Below are 18,274 nucleotides of genomic sequence, written 5' to 3'. Positions count from 1 at the left end.
TCCTGAGTTTTGCCCAAAATTATACACTTGGAGGGACAAAAACCTGAAAGAGAACCGACTTTCGACCTGTTGTCATGTTCTGTTTCTAAGTAATGAAACTTTTCTCGACCAAAGAGGACCATGTAATCTTTAGGGACACACCTATGCCTCCAATAATAAGGCGATTCACTGACCATAACAATCCAATCTAAATGCTCAACCTCATCAAACACCGGCATAACTTGCTAAATATCAACAAGAGTTCATACTTGAGAAAGTATTAGCATCACATATATATATGTCCCAAACATTGAGTTAGTCTTCACAGCACCTGCTAATTCTGAATATTTGTTCAGTCATCTGAACAATATCATGCGAGGTAGGGGAATGCTAATTCTGAATATTTGTTCAGTCATCTGAACAATATCATGCGAGGTAGGGGAAACAGAGAGATCGTGTTATCATTGCTCGACAGCAAAGCATGGCATAAAACAACCAGTAACGTTTTCGAATGAGGTCACAAATATACAATAATCCTAGTATCTCTCAAACCATATATATGAGGACACCATAAGCCTTTATTCAATGCGTAATAAAACACACGCAATGATTGTCACCCAAATGGAAGATAGATAATATGCTGATTCTTTTACCCTGACCATCCCCTCTGAGGACCCCCAGACGAATGTACATTTGACAACCTGTCAATCACGGCATTAAAATCAATGGGTTCCCCCCTTTCCTCCATCCTCTGAATCACACTTAAAACATGATCACTCCTGAAGCCCATGGATGCCAATTTCTCAATCAACTCGCTGTAAGGGTGGTTACGAATGAATTGTGGATTCCGAGCCATAAGATTCGGAGCTGTTGTTGGCTGTGGAGTCTGATGAGAGGCACTTGTCGGAGGATATCCATAATGAGGCACTTGCGCAGAATAATGAGTTCTACCCCCTTCACCGTCGTACATCATATATGTACTCCCTGGAGGAAGTGCAGGGTGAGGCCCAGAAGCAGCATATCCCTCTCCTGCTTGCGCTCCAAAAGCACCCTTCAATTGCTGAGGTGGAGGCTGCTGTTGTATTGGTCTACCAGCTCCACTGTATCCAAAAGGCATGGCATCAGAACGACCAGGTCCTTGCTGAGGAATACTGGAATATGGCACTTGCATTGACATGCTGCTTGGCACAGCCTCTGGAGGAGATGGGTTTGTCTGTTGACCTGGTGGATAGGAAGGGTAAACATTTGTCGTCGATGGGGGCCTCATCTGGGGTTGCATAGAGGGCTGTTGGGGAAATTGCACCTGCTGAGGCTGTGGTAATTGCTGATACTGAGGGAAAGATTGGACTTGTGGTGTCTGATTTACTTGAGATTGTGTTGGCTGTGGTGCCACCCTAGGGATGTCTTGCACTTGGGGGGTTCGATACTGAGAATCAGAAGGCAAATATTGATTCTGAGAATGTTGTGGTGGTGGTTGGTTTTGTAACTGGGTTGGAGATAAATAATAAGATTGTTGTTGGGTCACATTCTGAGTTGGGGCCTGTGGGGGAGGTGCCACCGGCTGTGGTTGTGGCGCTACTTGATGGGGCAGGGCTAGAGCTAATTGCTGGTTATGTGTCTCAGGTGTGTTGTCAGTCTTCTGACCATCAGAGGTAGGTGGGGAAGCTCTCTCCTCATTGGACTGGGAATGGGTTGATGAAGCAGATCCCTTCTGTGCAAGCTGAAGCTTGGCTAATTCTTTCTGAGTCTCAGCAAGTTCTTGCTTGTCCCTTAGGATCTGGACAGACCTATGAACCTGAAATGGGTCAATTACACAACAATGAAACAGAATTCTTTGCCATCAAACAATAATTTTCTGGTGTAACTGAGGCTCCAAATCAGTATACATTACACCAAAACTATTTATAAGATGCTAAAACCTTATGTACTGAAAAGCAAAATCAAGACATGATATATTGGCCAAGACAAACAAATTCTATACTCATAAACCCACTTTGAAGACCTCGCATTCCAAATTTCACACTTTATACAAATGAAATCTATTGCCGAAAGTCATATTCCTAAAAGAACTAAGAAAAAGACAGTTCTATCCAAAAACCTATACAGGTCTACAGGATCATCCTCATGTTCCTGCCAATACTTTTCTACCACAGAACCTTTAACACCCAAATAATATAGCATCACTACAGTTGAATACCAAAAGCAAAATCAACACAATTATGCAAGTGAATAAAAAGACCAATAAACAATGACAACAAGAAAGACATGTAAATCATATCCCAAACTGAACAAATTTAACATAAATCTGAAGATTCTGAAACAATTAATTCAGAGTTGCAACTCACTTCTTGAAGATGTTTCTCAAGAGACTTGAGCTTTGAATCTGCTTCCCCGTGATCACGAACTAAATCAGAACGCATCTCACCAATTGACTTATCAAGATTGTAGCAATACAATTCCAATTGTGAAAGCCGTGAACTAATTCCTTCAAGAAAGCGCATGAGATTGTCAGCATATTTTTTCATGCTCTTTTCAACAGTAGCAATTACATCTTGGTGGAGAGAATCTTCCGGCTGGCTATAGGCAGCAGAAGAGAACATTGATTGTCTCGCCATCCTACTTTTATGAAAATCCTGCTGCTAGTAGAATATAACAGCCACTTGTTAGAAAAAAGAACAAGTTCTATTATACTTGTAATTTAGAGCCTTTTTTAGATTAGGTAACAATAAACTGTGTATTAGGGTCAGATGCAAGATTTGATGAATGCAATGGATAAAAATGGAACTTTGTAACAAGAGAAGTAGAAAGGTTCTTCAACTTCCCACATAGTGAGTGGTTAAACCAATAACCTTTTGAACTACAAAATTATAGTACTTACTTTGGGTGACAATTATTTTCCCCAACAAAAGGAATAAAACAGTAATTTCCCCAAAAAATGAATAAAACAGTAATTTCCCCAACAAAAGGAATAAAAAACTGAACGCTTCTGGTTCATAAATACCATCTTTCTCAGTCCAAAAATACAAGCACCTACACCCATCAGAACCAAAATTGGCCGTGAGGGGCAAAATCAAGCTCGTGTCATTTTATTACCAATTTGCAACACTATCTTAAACCATTGTTCAATTTCATTTTTAGAAAAATAAAGGATTTAAAAAATTATCTCCTTTCCTCGTCCTAAAAAATCAGAGCTTTACCAATCCATACCAAATATATACGCTAAATATGCCATAAAACAAATTATCCTCATTATGCGAAAGATCGGAAATCCTAATCCAATAGAAAGAAAGCCCTTAAAATCCCACGAAATTACTGCACAATCAGCCAAGCCCTAGATCCGACAACCTCCAGAACCAAAGCCTCACGACAACGTCCATAGATGAAAGCAGTAAAAGTACCTTGCTGGGATTATTTCCCATCACTGGGTCACTGTGGTTGCCATTGGAGGAGTCCTGGTTGCCGTAGTCCTCGTACGAGCAGAGAATGTCGTCCGACGCGAAATCGAAGCCCTGTGTGCCTGGGTTGGCCCGACCCGATGATCCAGACGCCATGTTGGGAATGATCGGAAGTATAGAGAGAGAAAGTTAGGGTTTTCCAGAGAGAGAAAATCGAGGTGAAGAAGATAGAGATGCAGATAATTATAAAGAGAGAGAGAGAGAGAGAGACTTTGATTTTTGGTTTTGGGTTTGCCTGCAAAAGCAAGTTTCGTAATAATAAAATGGGAACAGGGATTTTTAATTTATTTTGCATAAAAATAAGAAACACGAGGAAGATAGTGCTGGAGTTTGCGGTAAGATAAGGATGAGGCTCACCGACCATGCTTTTTGATTTTGCAGATATAGGCTTGTACAAAAGTCCACTTTTCAACTTCTCTAATTTCTCCCCATGTTTCCTTTTATTTTCATAAAATACCCAAATCTCAAAGTGTTATATCACAATACATTGACTTTGTTTTTGTTCTTCTCTTTTCTCTTTTTTAATGAATTAATTACACTTTTGGTTAATGGAGTTTGGCACAAAATCATATTTGGTCACCACGATTTAATTTTCTCAATTTCGTCATCCTAATTGCAATAGTTAACAAATTCAGTATAATGCTTCAATTCAGTCAATTTATTTAATTAAAAAATATTTGATATTAAGTTAAAAATAATTAACCTCCATATAAAATTAACATACTATTATGGCTCAATCTATAATGAAGTCAGAGATGATAGCTCTAGTAATGGCTAGTGAAAGCAACTTGGTTGAAAAACTTACTGACACCCCTTGTGGGAGAGATCAATACCAATTGTTCTTATCCATTGTAATAGTGGATTATGTAGGGTCTGATGAGAATTTAATTGATCCTTTAACGAAATGACTAGCATGAGAAAATGTTTGGAAAACCTCAAAAGGAATGTAACTAAAACCCCTGGAAAGTTGAGTCACTTGTAATGGTAACCCAACCTATAGACTGGAAATTCCAAGAAATAGGTTCAATGGGTAATAACAAGTCATTTAGTGATATGAGTGGAGTCATGCTAGTATTGTTCCATATCCAACCTTAGAAGCATGAAATCCTCAAGCGATTTAAGGTTGAGTTATTTATAACTCTTAATGAGTCTCTATATTGAGTGGGATATCTAGCTACACGAATATCCTTGGTAGTCTCATCTATGTGAATGTAGAAGTGAGGGGGCTTTCTATGAAAATTTGGGAGAAATTTTCTAGAGAATTCACAATACTGAGATATAAGCACATGGTCATAACATGTTGGCTTTTGAACTTCACCTTAGGCCCCATTTGGGATTGCTTTTTTTTGCCAAAAATCTGCTTCACTTTAAAGTTAAGCATTTTAAAGTGTTTGTTAAAAATAAAATATCGCTATTATTTTAAAAGCAGTGGCCTTTTGACAGCAGCTTTTAAAAGCAGGCTTTATATTGCTTTTCAAAATTACTTTCAAAAAAAAGTAGAGATGAACCTTTAAGAGCTAATCACCGTCGCAAAAGCAGCTAAATGAGAATTAAGTCCACACGAATAAAAACATAACAAAGCCCAAATTTGTCTTGTGAAAGGGCAACGGTAAAGATGTGATCCACTCTCCCCCTCTTTTTAATGCAGAGAAGCCAACTTCAGCGATGTAATTGTCTACATGAAAAAGATACAAGAGATCCAAATGAACTTCTGAGGACTTGATGAGAGACATTAGGTATTTATATCTTTCTCAGCAGACAGCATTTTCATGGAAATTGTTTTAAAGCTACTATAAGATAACGAAAGCTTTTAGCTAATGCAAGAATAAAGAAAGAAACATCTATTTAATGTAAGTCTGCAGTATTTCAAGCATTTGGTTTTCTTCTCTTTTGTTCTGTAAAACACAAGCAGGCACAGACATATCACAAATGGATACATATGCCATCGTTATATCAAGTATATTTTCCCAAGCTGATGCGTCATGTTGACCGACAATACAAACTGTCCAGCATTCCATAATTTGTTAGTGAAGGCCTTGTTTGATGTCTCCATGAACAATAGTTGTGTTGTTTACTTTTATTGGTTTATAGCATGAATTAATTCATGATAAATTATGTTTTTCTGGTTTCGTATTAAGATGATGTAAGGACCAAGTTCGCATAGGACTCTCAAATTCCCAAAACCGGCCTGTTGAACATATTTAGTTTGGGGTAAGACATTGAAGCTATCAAGGATGACAATATTGCTATGGATGACGACATGGTAATAGGATAGCCGTTCAAAATTAACAATTTTTTATTTAAAAAATATTTAGGGTTCAAGCATTATGTAACTTTTTGTGTCTCCCTTTTTAATTTGGGCTTTACCTTTGATTTGGGCTTAGTATGTAAATAATATTTAATTATCAAAAGATTGGGCATGAATTTTGAGGCTCTTTCAAAAACTAAGAAAAGTGAAATTACTAACTTTAGAACATTGCATGTCGAATCCAAGTCGATGAATGTTACGTCATTATGTTGTTTCCAACAGCTTCAATCATATTTTAATTAATTGTAATATTTAGATCTTTTTTTTTTTATCAAAGGGGAGAATTCGAACTCGGAATTCTTTCAATAAAATTTGGCAATTGGTAGATAGTTTTTCCAACCTTTATTGTCATAAAACTTTGATAGTTTAAGGACTCTGTTGTAGTGGTTTCTCCCTTTAATTAGTTGGTGAGGCAAATGCTTTGCCATCTCTTACCGTTAGTCTTATGTAACTCGCTTTTATTTTCGTTTGGTTTTGGCATTTGTCAACCCATGTATGTTCCTTCCTGGGTTTTTTTATTTTTTTGTGCCCCTTTTCCTCTGTCTCTGAGGTCACTTTAAGAAAAACCTAAAGATTAGGTACACCCAACATGACGAAGATCATAGAGCTAAAGTTGTAAAAATGCAACTATATTCTCTCTACTCATTTTAATATAGCGAATTATTTGCTAAAAACTTCATCGCTTTTTTAAAGAGATGTTTTAAATTACTTATTTATGGGAGGGGGATTCGAATTCGGATATAAAAGCGGTAGACACACCATCCTGACGAACTAGCCTAACCTACAACTGCAATTTGCTAAAAACTTTCAATTTTGAAAGGTTCAGGAAACTACAATGGACCTATTTTTTTTTAATGCGGAAAGTATAATGGAGTTAATCCAAAGGGAAATTATGATATTGTTCTGTCTAGATTAATATATGAGTAAATGAGTTAACTTATAGCCCAATAGTCAAAACATGTTCCACATGAAAAATGTGTATTTCAATCCTGACGTGTGCACATGATGATCAATTAGAAATGGTACAGGCTACTTATTTTGCTATCTCTCTGTCTTCTATAACTCATTGAGAAAAGGGATACAATTGAGTGAGATCTTGACCCCTTGATCAGAACCTAAGTTTTATGCAAGAAGAGAGGATCTAGGGCATTGTGGATGGCATAAAGAAGCAGCACAGCATATATTAGGAGGCCAACAAAGCTTGCAATCAGAGCTCCCTTCACTTGGTCACAGTATTTGGGGACTTGGCCACAAATGGGCAGCCAGCCTGCATATGAATTTCCATGCCTGCCCACACTGCCAATAGCCAAAGCTGCTGAAATGCCTGAGGTGAGTAAAATGGTGAGCACCTGATGATTCAAACAAATTAACTGCAGCTTAGTTTATAAGTCCTTTGCCAACTCCTTTCACCAAAAAGATCATATAAACCAAAACAGAAACATTTGTAAAGAAATGTTATATATAAGATCATATTTACCATATCCAAGGCCACGACTAGTCTCCATAGCTGACTCTTAGAAGGAAGAAAAAGAACCAGAAACCCGTATACGGTTACGATAGCATTTGCAATTACAAAGTACCTATAAAAGATAAAGCTATCAGCAACAGGCATAGATTCATATCTGAAGAAAATGTGCAATTATGCAAGTCTATAATCCCAGAAAAGAAAACAAAGAAGAGATAATTAGGAATAACTTATACCTGAAGGCTGGTGTATGGTTATACTTGGCTTCAAAAGATAATCCAAGGACGTTGGATCTCTCATGGCTTGTAGCCATGACAACGGCGGCCGAAAGGGTAGCAGCCACAGCCATGAGCCTTAACACAAGGGTGCAGAGTCTCTTTGTATTGGCCATGGATTCTACAATGAGATTTTTGGGTGCACAAGGAAATAGCTATAGCTTGGCTTTGAAATATGCAGAGAGCTTGATGCTGCTTTGTATGGAAGCCAATGTGGGGTAGAGTGTTAGGAAGGAAAATGAGGGGGTGTACGGATTCATACTTTGTCTTTTGTTAGTTGAAATTCTCAACTGTCACCACCACAGTCCAGTAGAAGTTCATCTACTTAAGCTGTAAGATTAGACTTCTCAAAGTGTAAGCCAATGGTGATAATTTGTTGTCTATGAATGGAGAAAAACTTATATATCACATGGTGAAACGTAATTAGTTGGGGATAATATACAAGTTCTTTTTCTCATGTCGGTTAATCTATCTTGATGTGGGTAATTTGAAAAAGAGTTGTGTTGTAAAGTTGGGCAGATTTAGGAGTTCAACCATACAGACCTTGAGATATATTTGAAACTCAAAACTAAAGCGTCTAAGTTCTAGGCCCACATTCCAATTGATTAAAGTATAGAAAGAAAATAAAAAGTTTCTAGCTAGGTCCATCTATGTAAATATTAATACAAAAATTCAAGTCAAAAAATGTATACTGTTGGTCCTTGTAGTTGGTTTCACCACTTTGATCTTCGAATTTTCAATTTTAGCATTGTAGTTTTCAATTTAGAGCAATTTGAGGACATTTTATTTTTTTGTCAAATTCCTCCAAATTCCGCTAAATTTTGACCGCATGCCATTAAATATAATTTTTCAATTTATGAAGCTAATATTTTAACTCGTCCCACCCCACTTGTTTGTCTGAGTCATTGATTCCTGTAAGTTTGATGTAGAAAAGAAAGACATGTCCGAAAGAGTGGTATGAATGAGCAATAAAACCCATAAACTATGAACAAGATGAGAGCAGGGAGGAGAAAATTCGAAGAGATCACATAAGAGAGGAGAAGTTGAAAGACTAGGGACCACTTGAAAGAGTTGTGGACAAGTGGATTTGAATCAAAGCTCAGTTACTGACTCACTCAGTGGCTCTCAGAAATAACGAAAAAAACTTATAACGTCGTTGCATGAGTTTCTCTCTCAATCAAAAGCATTTTCCTATATTTTAATGTTTGTTCCAGCTCCTAACCCTCAAGTCAAGGGGTTCAATATGAACAGTGCCGTAGACATTTAAACAGAATCCACTTCAATATTCTTGAATGATAATGATGACGACAGGTGCTGGTAATTTAGCATCATAACCCATAATCTGCAAACCTTCTTGCCTGCGATGGCCACAGCTGATTAGTGGTAACGAAGCTTATGGGAGTTGTATCTTTGAAGGTAACTAATAACTTTGCTTTGGTGGTTCAGGATCAGGAATCAGCAATTTTGGAGATAATGTCAGTGGCGTAATTGGCAATTCTTGATTCTGGAGATTGCTGAAGCCGTCCAATCACTGAGAACAACTCTGATGAACGGAGGAATTGTCTGCAGGGCGGATGCGAACACATCTTTGCCAATGAAAGGAGAGCTATTTTTAAAGGTGACTCATTTACCGAATCTTTCCTACCTGGGTTCAGTGCTACCACTGAACAGTCCGCCACCAACTTCAGTAAAGACTGCAACGTATATAAACAGCTCACAAGTGAAATTCCATTGCAAAGTGATTCAATTTCCAAAATCATGGATACTTTAATTATCTAAAACAGAAAGGCGCAAGACCACAAACCTGCATGGCTCCTTTTGATACAATATCTTCACAAAGTTTGTCGGAGTTGCGGACAAGATTGCTTAGTGCAGCTGCAGCATTTGCTTTAGTCTTGTCTTCTTCAGTTGAAACCAGAAATTTGGCAAGATGGGGTATAGATCTTCGTAGCTCATCATATAACATGTCACTATGGTAGGCAGCATTCCCAATCTGCAAAGAGAGAGAGATAAGTAGCTGCATATCTGCAAGGCCGCATATGTTTGTTTATATTTCTTTGGGACTGACACTACAAATGTTTTCAGCCCAAGAACCAAAGTTACATAATTTTTTTTATTGTGGAAGAAACCGAGTTAAACAATTAAGGTCGACACATTTTCTTAATAGCATGGTGAAAAAGAATAGGCTTGCAACAGACAGCTGAAAGCAATATAGCATGGCAAGAGAACTTACAGCAAAGCAAGCAAATTTTCGTGTCCGTTTGTCTGGATCAGAGCATCGATCAAGAAGGAGGCCAATAATTTGATGCCTTGCCTATATCATCATATTCTGTTGTAAAATACCAAAATAGGAATCCAACCTCCTACATATGTACAGATTGACAGAACCTTAAAACAATATATTGTTCACTACTTACTAGGGCACTATAAAAGTAGGAGCTGTGCCGGCACATATTCCCCAGAGCACTGCAAGCCTTTGACCGCACATTGGGATCTTCATGGGTAAGAAATTCCTTGAAGAACTCCAGTACAGAAGCTCCATTAATACATCCGTAGAATCCCTAAACCCCAAAAGTAAGACATAATAAGAAAACAAAAACTGTTTTATGCATTACTCTTCTTCCATTTAATGGTTTGTTTATCAGACTCTGAAATACGGGACAAAACAAAATCAAGTGAATATTAGATATCCATTCACAAAAAGTACATGAAATTGGGTTCGGAGATGTCTAATCACAATACAGGTCCCCAAAATATCTCGTAAAATTTGAGAGAAATTAAAATGGTATTAATAAAAAATTAAATTACTGAGGATGCAATACCACATAGACGAGAAAAAAAAGACCACTGACATCTGACTATTGTGCTTAAATATTTGAGGAATTAAGGGGAAATATCTGGAAGACAAGGATCCAACAAGATCTGACGTCAATATTGTTTGGTATTACCTAGAAGACAAGGATTCCCCTAAACAATACGATGTTCCTTCCATAGCTTGGAAACTTTATAGAAAAAAGGAAAAGAGAACATATGTTGACCCAGGATGTTACATGCAGCAGCAATTATTCAATCAAAACCAAATCTGACCTCATCCTTGCGAGCTAAATCAGAAACAATCATCAGAACATCCAGCACCACCTCTCTTGGGCTTGAACAATCGAGTAATCTTCTCATTCTAGTAGGCTCCAACAAGCCTTCTTTACGCACAAGTTGAAGTGCCAATGATTGGTGACCAATCATTTTAGCAAGAAAGGCCACAGGCCTTCCTGTATCCTTTAACTCCAGATGCTCTAAACATCGAAGAATGATGCCTGGCACTCTTACCTGAAAACTTCAGAAGCAATTGAATGAGAAACATATAAGCACCTGAGTACATGATGGTATCAAGATTCAGCAAATTAACTCAATCTGCATATCTAATAAATAATGAGCTATATGCTGTGTATCCTCCAAACGATAATGTCAAGTATCTCATGACACCATCCTGGAAAAAGAATCTAAACAAACCCCGCCCCTGGGGCCACAAAGAGGAAAACAAAGGAAAGAAGACCTAACCTCCAAAAGGTTTTTAATATACTTTCCCAGGTCTTCCTCAATTACTTTCACCATGTCTTTGTCTTCCATGCCAACTCTCACACCTGGTGAACCCATGTTGAGAAGGGCCCCGCTGTTCACTGAAGCAGTGGCTGATGGAAATCCTGGAGCATTCTGTACGGTCACAAAAGGAAATGCCAAGAGATCAATTACTGTATTTATTATATCTCTCACACCATCCTTCCCTCCACCAGGCCCAACCCAGGACTTTACAAGCTTGAGATGCATATCAGATATCAAGTCAGAGATATTCTTGATGTGATCACTTCTGAGCAGAACCTGACGAAAAGTTAAGGCTCCACCTGAGAGGCAGTGACATATTGACGATATTGTCGACACAACTCCTATAGGGGAAAGCCCAACTTGATCATTTGTGCTGTCAACTTCTTGTGGAGACACATTTTGTTGGTTTTTGGTTAACAAGCTGACTAGAAGCAGAGGGATATTGCTTGCACACAGCTGTTTTATGGATACGGGTCCTCCCCACCTCAGTCTGGACTCCAGCAAGCCAACACATCCATCCCGAAGACCATGCCAGTATGAGAGAGCACCATTGGTGTCATTAGGACCCAATTCAATTCCATTGCCTGATGAAAGTTTGAGGTATTCACATAGTGTGGTACTTCGAGGAATCAAAGGCACTGCTACCCTGGAGACAGATGAGCCAACAGAAGCTCCAGATTCAAGCGACAATATGGAAGCCAGTGCCAGCATGGCTGATGCAGTATGAGTTTGAAAGGAAGTGTTTGTGGTCTCATCAGAAGAAAAATGATGAGCAAGGACAGAAAGTCGAGAAAGCTGCTTCTTTGGGGAGGTTGTCAACATAAATAATGCAGAATGTCTACCAGTTGCCTTCAAACATTGTGCAATTGTTGCAAGGATGAGGCATGAATGCAGAATGAAGGTAGTGGGATTGGTTAATTTGCACTTGAAGTTGGTTGTCTCCATTGCTTGTGGATCTTTATTTTGAGATGACATGCACAAAGACAACAAAGAGAATATCTCTGAAATAATGGTTCCATCACCCCCACCACTGACAACAGTAGTTACAGGTAGGGAACTAGGCAGGCCACAGAGCATACCGGGAACAGTTCCATTATGCAAGCAGCACCTCAACAACAGCTGAAACATGGAAGAAAAATTGCAGTCCTTTACGTCAAATTATGAAAGCTAGATGCAGGCACAAATGGTAATTGAAAACTGATGGTAAAATTTTCCAAGACAATTGACATCTCATTATTTACAATTTTGAAAGACTACACATAAATGGCTGTTTACATGGGCAAAGAAATTTTCTTCACATGGTTAGGATGAGAGAAACACCTGAATGCTAGCATACAGTGAAGCTTCAAGTCGTTGATGAAGACAATAACGGATAGCAACCTGTACTGCTTCTGATCTAAGGAATGCTCTAGTCACTGCAGCAACAAGTTTTGTGGATTCTGTCCCAATTAATGAAATTTGATCTTGATCCCTAATGTCAAATTGGAGTGAAGGACTGCGCAAAGTGCTTAAGGGAAATGAATAGGCATTTCTTTTTGTACAAATATTTTCGGATGCATCTATCAGCAACCAAATAGCCCTACATGCTTCACAAGCTGCACACAGCATATTTGAAGAACCAGAAATAAGACTTGACCCTGCAGTAACTAAGCAGAGACAAAGTTGATCCACTAGACCACATGTTTTAGCGCGATCCAAAATACGTTTCAACGTTCCATTAAGATCAGAAACCGCCTCAGGAGCTGAAGTTGAAGAACATGCTTTAAGGCCCTGAGTGAGTCTTGTTAACACTACAGTAATGCAAGCAATTGACGCATACAGTACTCTTCCAGACGCATCTTCACTGCAACCAACAACCTACACATCCAACAAGATGAGAACAGGACCTTTGAATTGTATCCATAAAGCAATATGTACCATATTAAAAAGAACCATACCTGCGAAAAAATATCAGTTAAAGCAACCCAGTGCCTGAAATATGAGTCTCCAGTGCCAATTCCGGCATTGTCTACCAAAAATTTAATTATTGAGAAGCTCTGCAAAAGTAAATTAAAAGTTGCAAAAGATATAGAAAACACATTTCAGAAGTTAAAGTAGACATGGCAGGGGATGGAGGGCATAATAGCCTAGAATCCTTTTTTTTCAAAATGTTAATGGATATTGAGAGGTGCAGTGTGCAGATGCAAGGATTATAACAGATAAGCCAGACAAAGGTACAATTCGAAGTCTGCAAAAAGCACAGTAATTTATTAACAGCCAATGGAAAAACCAATTTCAAGCATAAGGCCATTGGGATGTGCAGACAAAGATTAGAAGTAAGAAATTTCTAATACCTTTTCTTTTAACTCATTTACTTCAGAAGTTTTCATGCTCACAATGATGCCAGTGTAAACAAGAAGTTCATGTATAATTTCATCAAGCAGCGCACTGGAATGGATGGCACCAGCTGCAACTAAATTTGAAAGGATTCTCAAAGACTGGTTAGAATTAAGAATATCTTCATCCCTGTATAAATATGACAAACAATCAAGTCTTTCAGATAAAAATTTGGTAGGTATCTGGTCATATCATTGTCCAAAAAATAAAGAACCAGCATTGACCAAAAAAAATTCCAAGAGCTGTATATAACAGTCCTAATATTCTATTATTATGTTGAACTTGGTAGCAGCTGTGAAGCGAGAGTGTGCTTCTCGCTCCTGTGCTGCTTCCTCCTCTCTCTGTTTCGGTTTAGTTTTTTGTTTTCTTGTTCCTTTTTTTTTTTTTCTTGTCTTGTTTGGCTGTGGATGCCTTATCCCACTCTGTGTTTAGTTCTTCGTTTTAATACAATTGTTTCACTTCTATAAAAAAAACAATCCCTAATGGAGCAGTACTATGTAGAATTGATATGCCTATATATACACTAATTTGCCGTAGTTCTTGTTGGTACAGTACACATAAGAATATTTTACACTTGTTTTCTTGCCATCATTTGACTAGCTACTAGGAGATCTGTTAATTTAAAAATAAGAATAAAACATGTTATGGACCATTTAAAACAAATAAAAGAGCTTTTAAGCTATCATCATTTACAGAAGCAGTCAAAGCATTCTGCACTGAGTGTGTAGAGCATGGTTCCAACATAACTTGATAGGAGAATAAGAAACAAAAATTTTCATCGTATTTAATAGAAGAGTGCAATTCAGCTTTACCAGGAAGAATCTAGGGATCCTTGGGAACATCTTTTTAGTGGTAGCAAAACCTGTGCTAATGCTTCATTGTCTTGACCAATTACTTGTGCACCTTTGACTGTACCAGAGTTATTTTCCAATCTGTCCAAAATTTGGCAACCTGAAGCAAAACATTACTTAAGCTCACCTCATAATAGCAACATCATGTATAAACTTATGAAGCAATAACTGCAATGCTTATGCTTTTCCATTAATGAACACAGATCCAGGGCCTCAAGCATGATATACAAAATTAATTTAATCAAATTCTTAATCTTGACATATGCAAACACACAGACAATCAAGAGAGGGTCAGGAATGTCAATTTTGTAGCTACATCAAAAGGTTTCCACTTCCTTTTCAAAATAGAATCAGACGATCTTCCTCGTTATGGAAGCTTCATATACCTGACTGTTTAACTTCCTTAAGATTTGCAAATCCTGGGAACTCATTTGGGGAATAATTGACTGTCGTGCAGTCATAAATGTCTGATTGAGCATCATTCTGAAAACTTATTCCACTGTTCTCTGAAGAAGCTGTAGAGTTGACTTTACGTATGACATGGTAAGTAATTAAAAACAGACGAAAGAAAAAGAAATAATTAGTAAGGAAAAAAGTAACTACCAGAAGAAGAAACAGCCAAACCAACTGATGTTTGAACTGTGTTTCCTTCACGCCTCCATGCAGAAACACATCCTCTTTCTGCAGCAGTTGCAGAATGCATTTCCTGGAAAAGGTTTAATAATTGCACAGTTAGAACTAGATATCTAGACAGATGTCTCTGTGAATACAAGACAAAGAACTGGCATTGTCTTGAAGTCATGTTATATTAAAACACTGAGAAACAATATATAAGGTTTTTACTATTTTAAACTTTATAAAAGCAAACATGGAACATGTAGATGCATTGAGATATCACTACCCTAGCCTCCAGTTCATGAGACGTCTCTTTAACAAATGGGTGTTCAAGAAGAGCTGGCCAAGTCAATCGATTTTGAGGTACCTGCTCTCAAGAATAAAAACACCAGTTAATAATGGAAGTTGGCAGAGATAGACATTGAAAATTTTCAACTGAAAAGCCATGCATTTCAAATTACAACCTTATTGAGCAATCCCTTCAGAAAGCTTTTAAAACTTGGACTCATGTTGTCAGGGTATTTAACCGGATCCTGAAACATTTCAAAGTAGCATTAGATTATGCCTTCACTGACATACCTAACAAAACTCATACAAAAATTTGATTAAATGTACCTTAACAATGTGCCTGATGAGTGCATATATAGAATTTGTATAGAAAGGAGGCTGGCCAACAAATAATTCATATCTGTTGTTGAGTACACCCCAAAAACAAAATATAACAAATATGGGGAAATAGAAAAGAAAAAAATATGCGACCAAAATAAAAAGAAAATTAAAAAATAAGGGAGAAAAAGGAGCAAACCCAAATAGGCTGCGGAATTTGCAATCAAAACTATTTATATTTTGATTATGATATATGGAAAATTGCAAAGAGATCCCTTATGAAATCTTACACGTCAGCCAGACTAAAAATGAAATAAGGAAAGAAAGCACATAACATGAATGAATAGATTAAATTAGAAATCCTCTTGAACTAAGTTATTGAAGGTACAGAAATATATTATAACAAGAGTCAAAATCTAACAAACCAGAAGTAGAACAGTGGAATAGAAACTCAAAGAAATATTTTTCTTTGAAAGATAAAAGTAGGGATGCAACATACAAGATTACTCCAAGAGACCATAAATCTGCGGTGTGATTGTAGGGTTGTTCCCGTACTAGTTCAGGTGCCATGTACAGAGGAGTACCTAATGAACATTAATGAAAACTTCACTGAATGGGCAATCAAAGTACCATAATTCCTCCAGAATCTTCAGGGAGTTTCCTAAAAGGTAATCTAGAATTGTAAGCTAACCTTTAATGGATCGCAAAACAACAGTATTTGTGGACATTGCACGTGCAAACCCAAAATCACAGAGCTGTGACAAACAAGATGATTTAAAAGTTATCTGATACCAAATATGCACTTATGCACTTACATAAGAATGCTTGTATAAGCTCTACTAGGAACACAAGGAACTACTTAGATATCTCACCATGAGAACTTAACAACATAAATGATAACATAATAAATTACTATATAGAAAATAGTACAATAGTCATTTTCCACTACAAAAGTAATTTACATAGTTCCATAGTTCATACGATGGACATGAGAAAGACATGAGTACTCAACTTTGAGAAGTTACGCCAAATATCAACCACATTGAACTAATGATCATAAGGCAAAAGCAAACCTATATTTTTCATAAAGTGGGTAAACTGAAAGTTCTAAACAGGCAAACCATTATACATGTCTTAAACATAGATGAAGTTTATTTTAAACCACCTTAGCTATCTCTTCTAAACAGCACACCACTTGTATAAAGTATAAAGAGTGGACAAAAAAGCAACAACGATAAGATTACTTAAGAAAATGAATTAATTTGCTTCAATTGTTCATAAATTTAACATATTGAGATTATCAGTAGAATTAACCTTAACAATAGAGCCAGCACCAATGAGAATGTTTTGTGGTTTCATGTCACGATGGATGATACGGTTGGAATGCAAATAATGCAATGCTCTGACCTGTGAAATTCAATAACAAAGAAAGCTTACTATATTTGTCATTCACAACGTGAAAGACTAAACAGTCAAACATGATAAAGAATTGAGATGGAACCCAAATTCATGATAAAGATTTTACCAACTGCTTTGCAATTGCTTGAACTTGTTCTTCATGAAGGCACTTATCATCCTCAACAATTTCAAATAATTCACCCTGCATATCAAGGAATTCGTTGATATTTAATGTGTCTTGAAATATCAAGGAATTCGATGATATCCCTGTGCATGTGCTAGAGTTTCCAAAATAACAAGATAGTATAGATAAATTAATGCAGTCATAGTGAAGAAAAAAGGGATCCGTACTTGTGCAAATTCTGTGACAACACAAAACTCTTGTGGGCTTTCAAAGGAATCAAGCATTTCAATTATATTCTCATGCTTCAACTTTCTTAGGATCTGCACATTTAGGAACAGTGAATATCAGACAACTGAAAACCCTCCGAGAAATATCAATCATAGATGATAAATGAGTCCATTACCTCAATTTCTTGTCTTAAATTGTGAATATCTTTGTCGGTTTTCCCATGTTTCATAATGAATTTCATTGCAACTGTCTGAAGCAGTAATCAAAATAATGAATCGCCGCATAAACGAAAAGGAAGAAAAATAGAGAAGGAAAAATTAGATGTGCAAAAGGGTTTCCTACCTGCCCAGTATACTTGCGCCTTCCCTTGTATACCTTCCCAAATGAACCTTCGCCTACAAGCTCAATCACATGGTAGCCCTCCACACCCATCCTTTAAATCTAGGTTTAGTAAAAAATTGATGCAAATCTAGGTTTCAACAACCATAACATTTAATCTAAAATCTGAACCCGAAACAGAGATTAGAGAGAGGGCGAGCGAAGAGAGTTTTGAAAATTGGTACTGAGAGAGTGGAACTGAGAGAGAGGTTGGGTTTTTTGGATTTTTCCCGCCCACTTTATTTTCACCCTAATAGAACTTACCTAAACCAAATTTTCAGCCAATTTAGTTACATTTTTTTAGACATAAACTCATAAAACTAATATATTCTAGACATAAACTCTTTTTTTTTTTTTTTTACTTCCAACGAAAACTCAAATTTAAAATAGGATGTCGTTTAAGATAATAGTATCACGCACTAAATTACAATCGATACCACATGCACATTCAAGTTTTGTGAACGACTGTTACATTTTTTTCTCTTCATAATAACAGTTCCTAATTTATAGCATATCCATAATGCTATTTTTTGACTTAAACGTTGAATAATTATATCCTCAATTTTAGGGATTCTGTTTCTAACAATTCAAATCCTAATCAATTTCAGTTCTCTCCCAT

The 18,274-nt window shown here is 37.1% G+C and overlaps 3 protein-coding genes across 9 annotated transcripts; all 3 read right to left on the bottom strand.

Annotated features, from left to right (window-relative positions):
• On the bottom strand, nt 279-3,781 carry LOC18766119 (transcriptional regulator DEF1). 2 transcript variants are annotated; one of them, XM_007198838.2, is made up of 3 exons: nt 3,378-3,781; nt 2,325-2,615; nt 279-1,774 (listed from the first exon to the last, which is right to left on the bottom strand). In XM_007198838.2, the coding sequence occupies exons 1-3, from the start codon at nt 3,528-3,530 to the stop codon at nt 629-631; spliced, it is 1,590 nt and encodes a 529-aa protein (XP_007198900.1). In that variant the 5' UTR covers nt 3,531-3,781; the 3' UTR covers nt 279-628. The 2 variants fall into 2 exon arrangements, with proteins under 2 accessions (XP_007198900.1, XP_020415063.1); XM_020559474.1 differs by having other exon boundaries at nt 2,325-2,618; nt 3,378-3,719.
• LOC18766070 (CASP-like protein 1C1) lies at nt 6,629-7,663 on the bottom strand. The gene is made up of 3 exons (XM_007198826.2): nt 7,444-7,663; nt 7,220-7,322; nt 6,629-7,091 (listed from the first exon to the last, which is right to left on the bottom strand). Exons 1-3 carry the CDS (start codon nt 7,596-7,598, stop codon nt 6,858-6,860), a joined length of 492 nt encoding a protein of 163 aa, XP_007198888.1. The 5' UTR covers nt 7,599-7,663; the 3' UTR covers nt 6,629-6,857.
• LOC18766066 (serine/threonine-protein kinase TIO) lies at nt 8,426-18,173 on the bottom strand. 6 transcript variants are annotated; one of them, XM_020560981.1, is made up of 22 exons: nt 17,620-18,173; nt 17,453-17,527; nt 17,277-17,369; nt 17,053-17,127; nt 16,842-16,934; nt 16,219-16,282; nt 16,027-16,111; nt 15,537-15,609; nt 15,386-15,454; nt 15,208-15,288; nt 14,910-15,012; nt 14,693-14,833; nt 14,268-14,406; nt 13,413-13,584; nt 13,017-13,115; nt 12,400-12,936; nt 11,038-12,198; nt 10,570-10,806; nt 9,900-10,043; nt 9,716-9,796; nt 9,287-9,475; nt 8,426-9,176 (listed from the first exon to the last, which is right to left on the bottom strand). In XM_020560981.1, exons 1-22 carry the CDS (start codon nt 17,707-17,709, stop codon nt 8,931-8,933), a joined length of 4,047 nt encoding a protein of 1,348 aa, XP_020416570.1. In that variant the 5' UTR covers nt 17,710-18,173; the 3' UTR covers nt 8,426-8,930. The 6 variants fall into 6 exon arrangements, with proteins under 6 accessions (XP_020416570.1, XP_020416571.1, XP_020416572.1 ...); XM_020560982.1 differs by having other exon boundaries at nt 14,693-14,821; XM_020560983.1 differs by lacking the exons at nt 16,842-16,934; nt 17,053-17,127; nt 17,277-17,369; nt 17,453-17,527; nt 17,620-18,173 and having other exon boundaries at nt 15,537-15,587.

The sequence above is a fragment of the Prunus persica genome, chromosome G3 (genome assembly GCF_000346465.2).
Source record: "Prunus persica cultivar Lovell chromosome G3, Prunus_persica_NCBIv2, whole genome shotgun sequence".
In the NCBI taxonomy this organism is placed as follows: Eukaryota; Viridiplantae; Streptophyta; class Magnoliopsida; order Rosales; family Rosaceae; genus Prunus; species Prunus persica.
The sequence above is the reverse complement of the archived record's forward strand: the minus strand, read 5'-3'. Positions and strand labels throughout refer to the sequence as shown.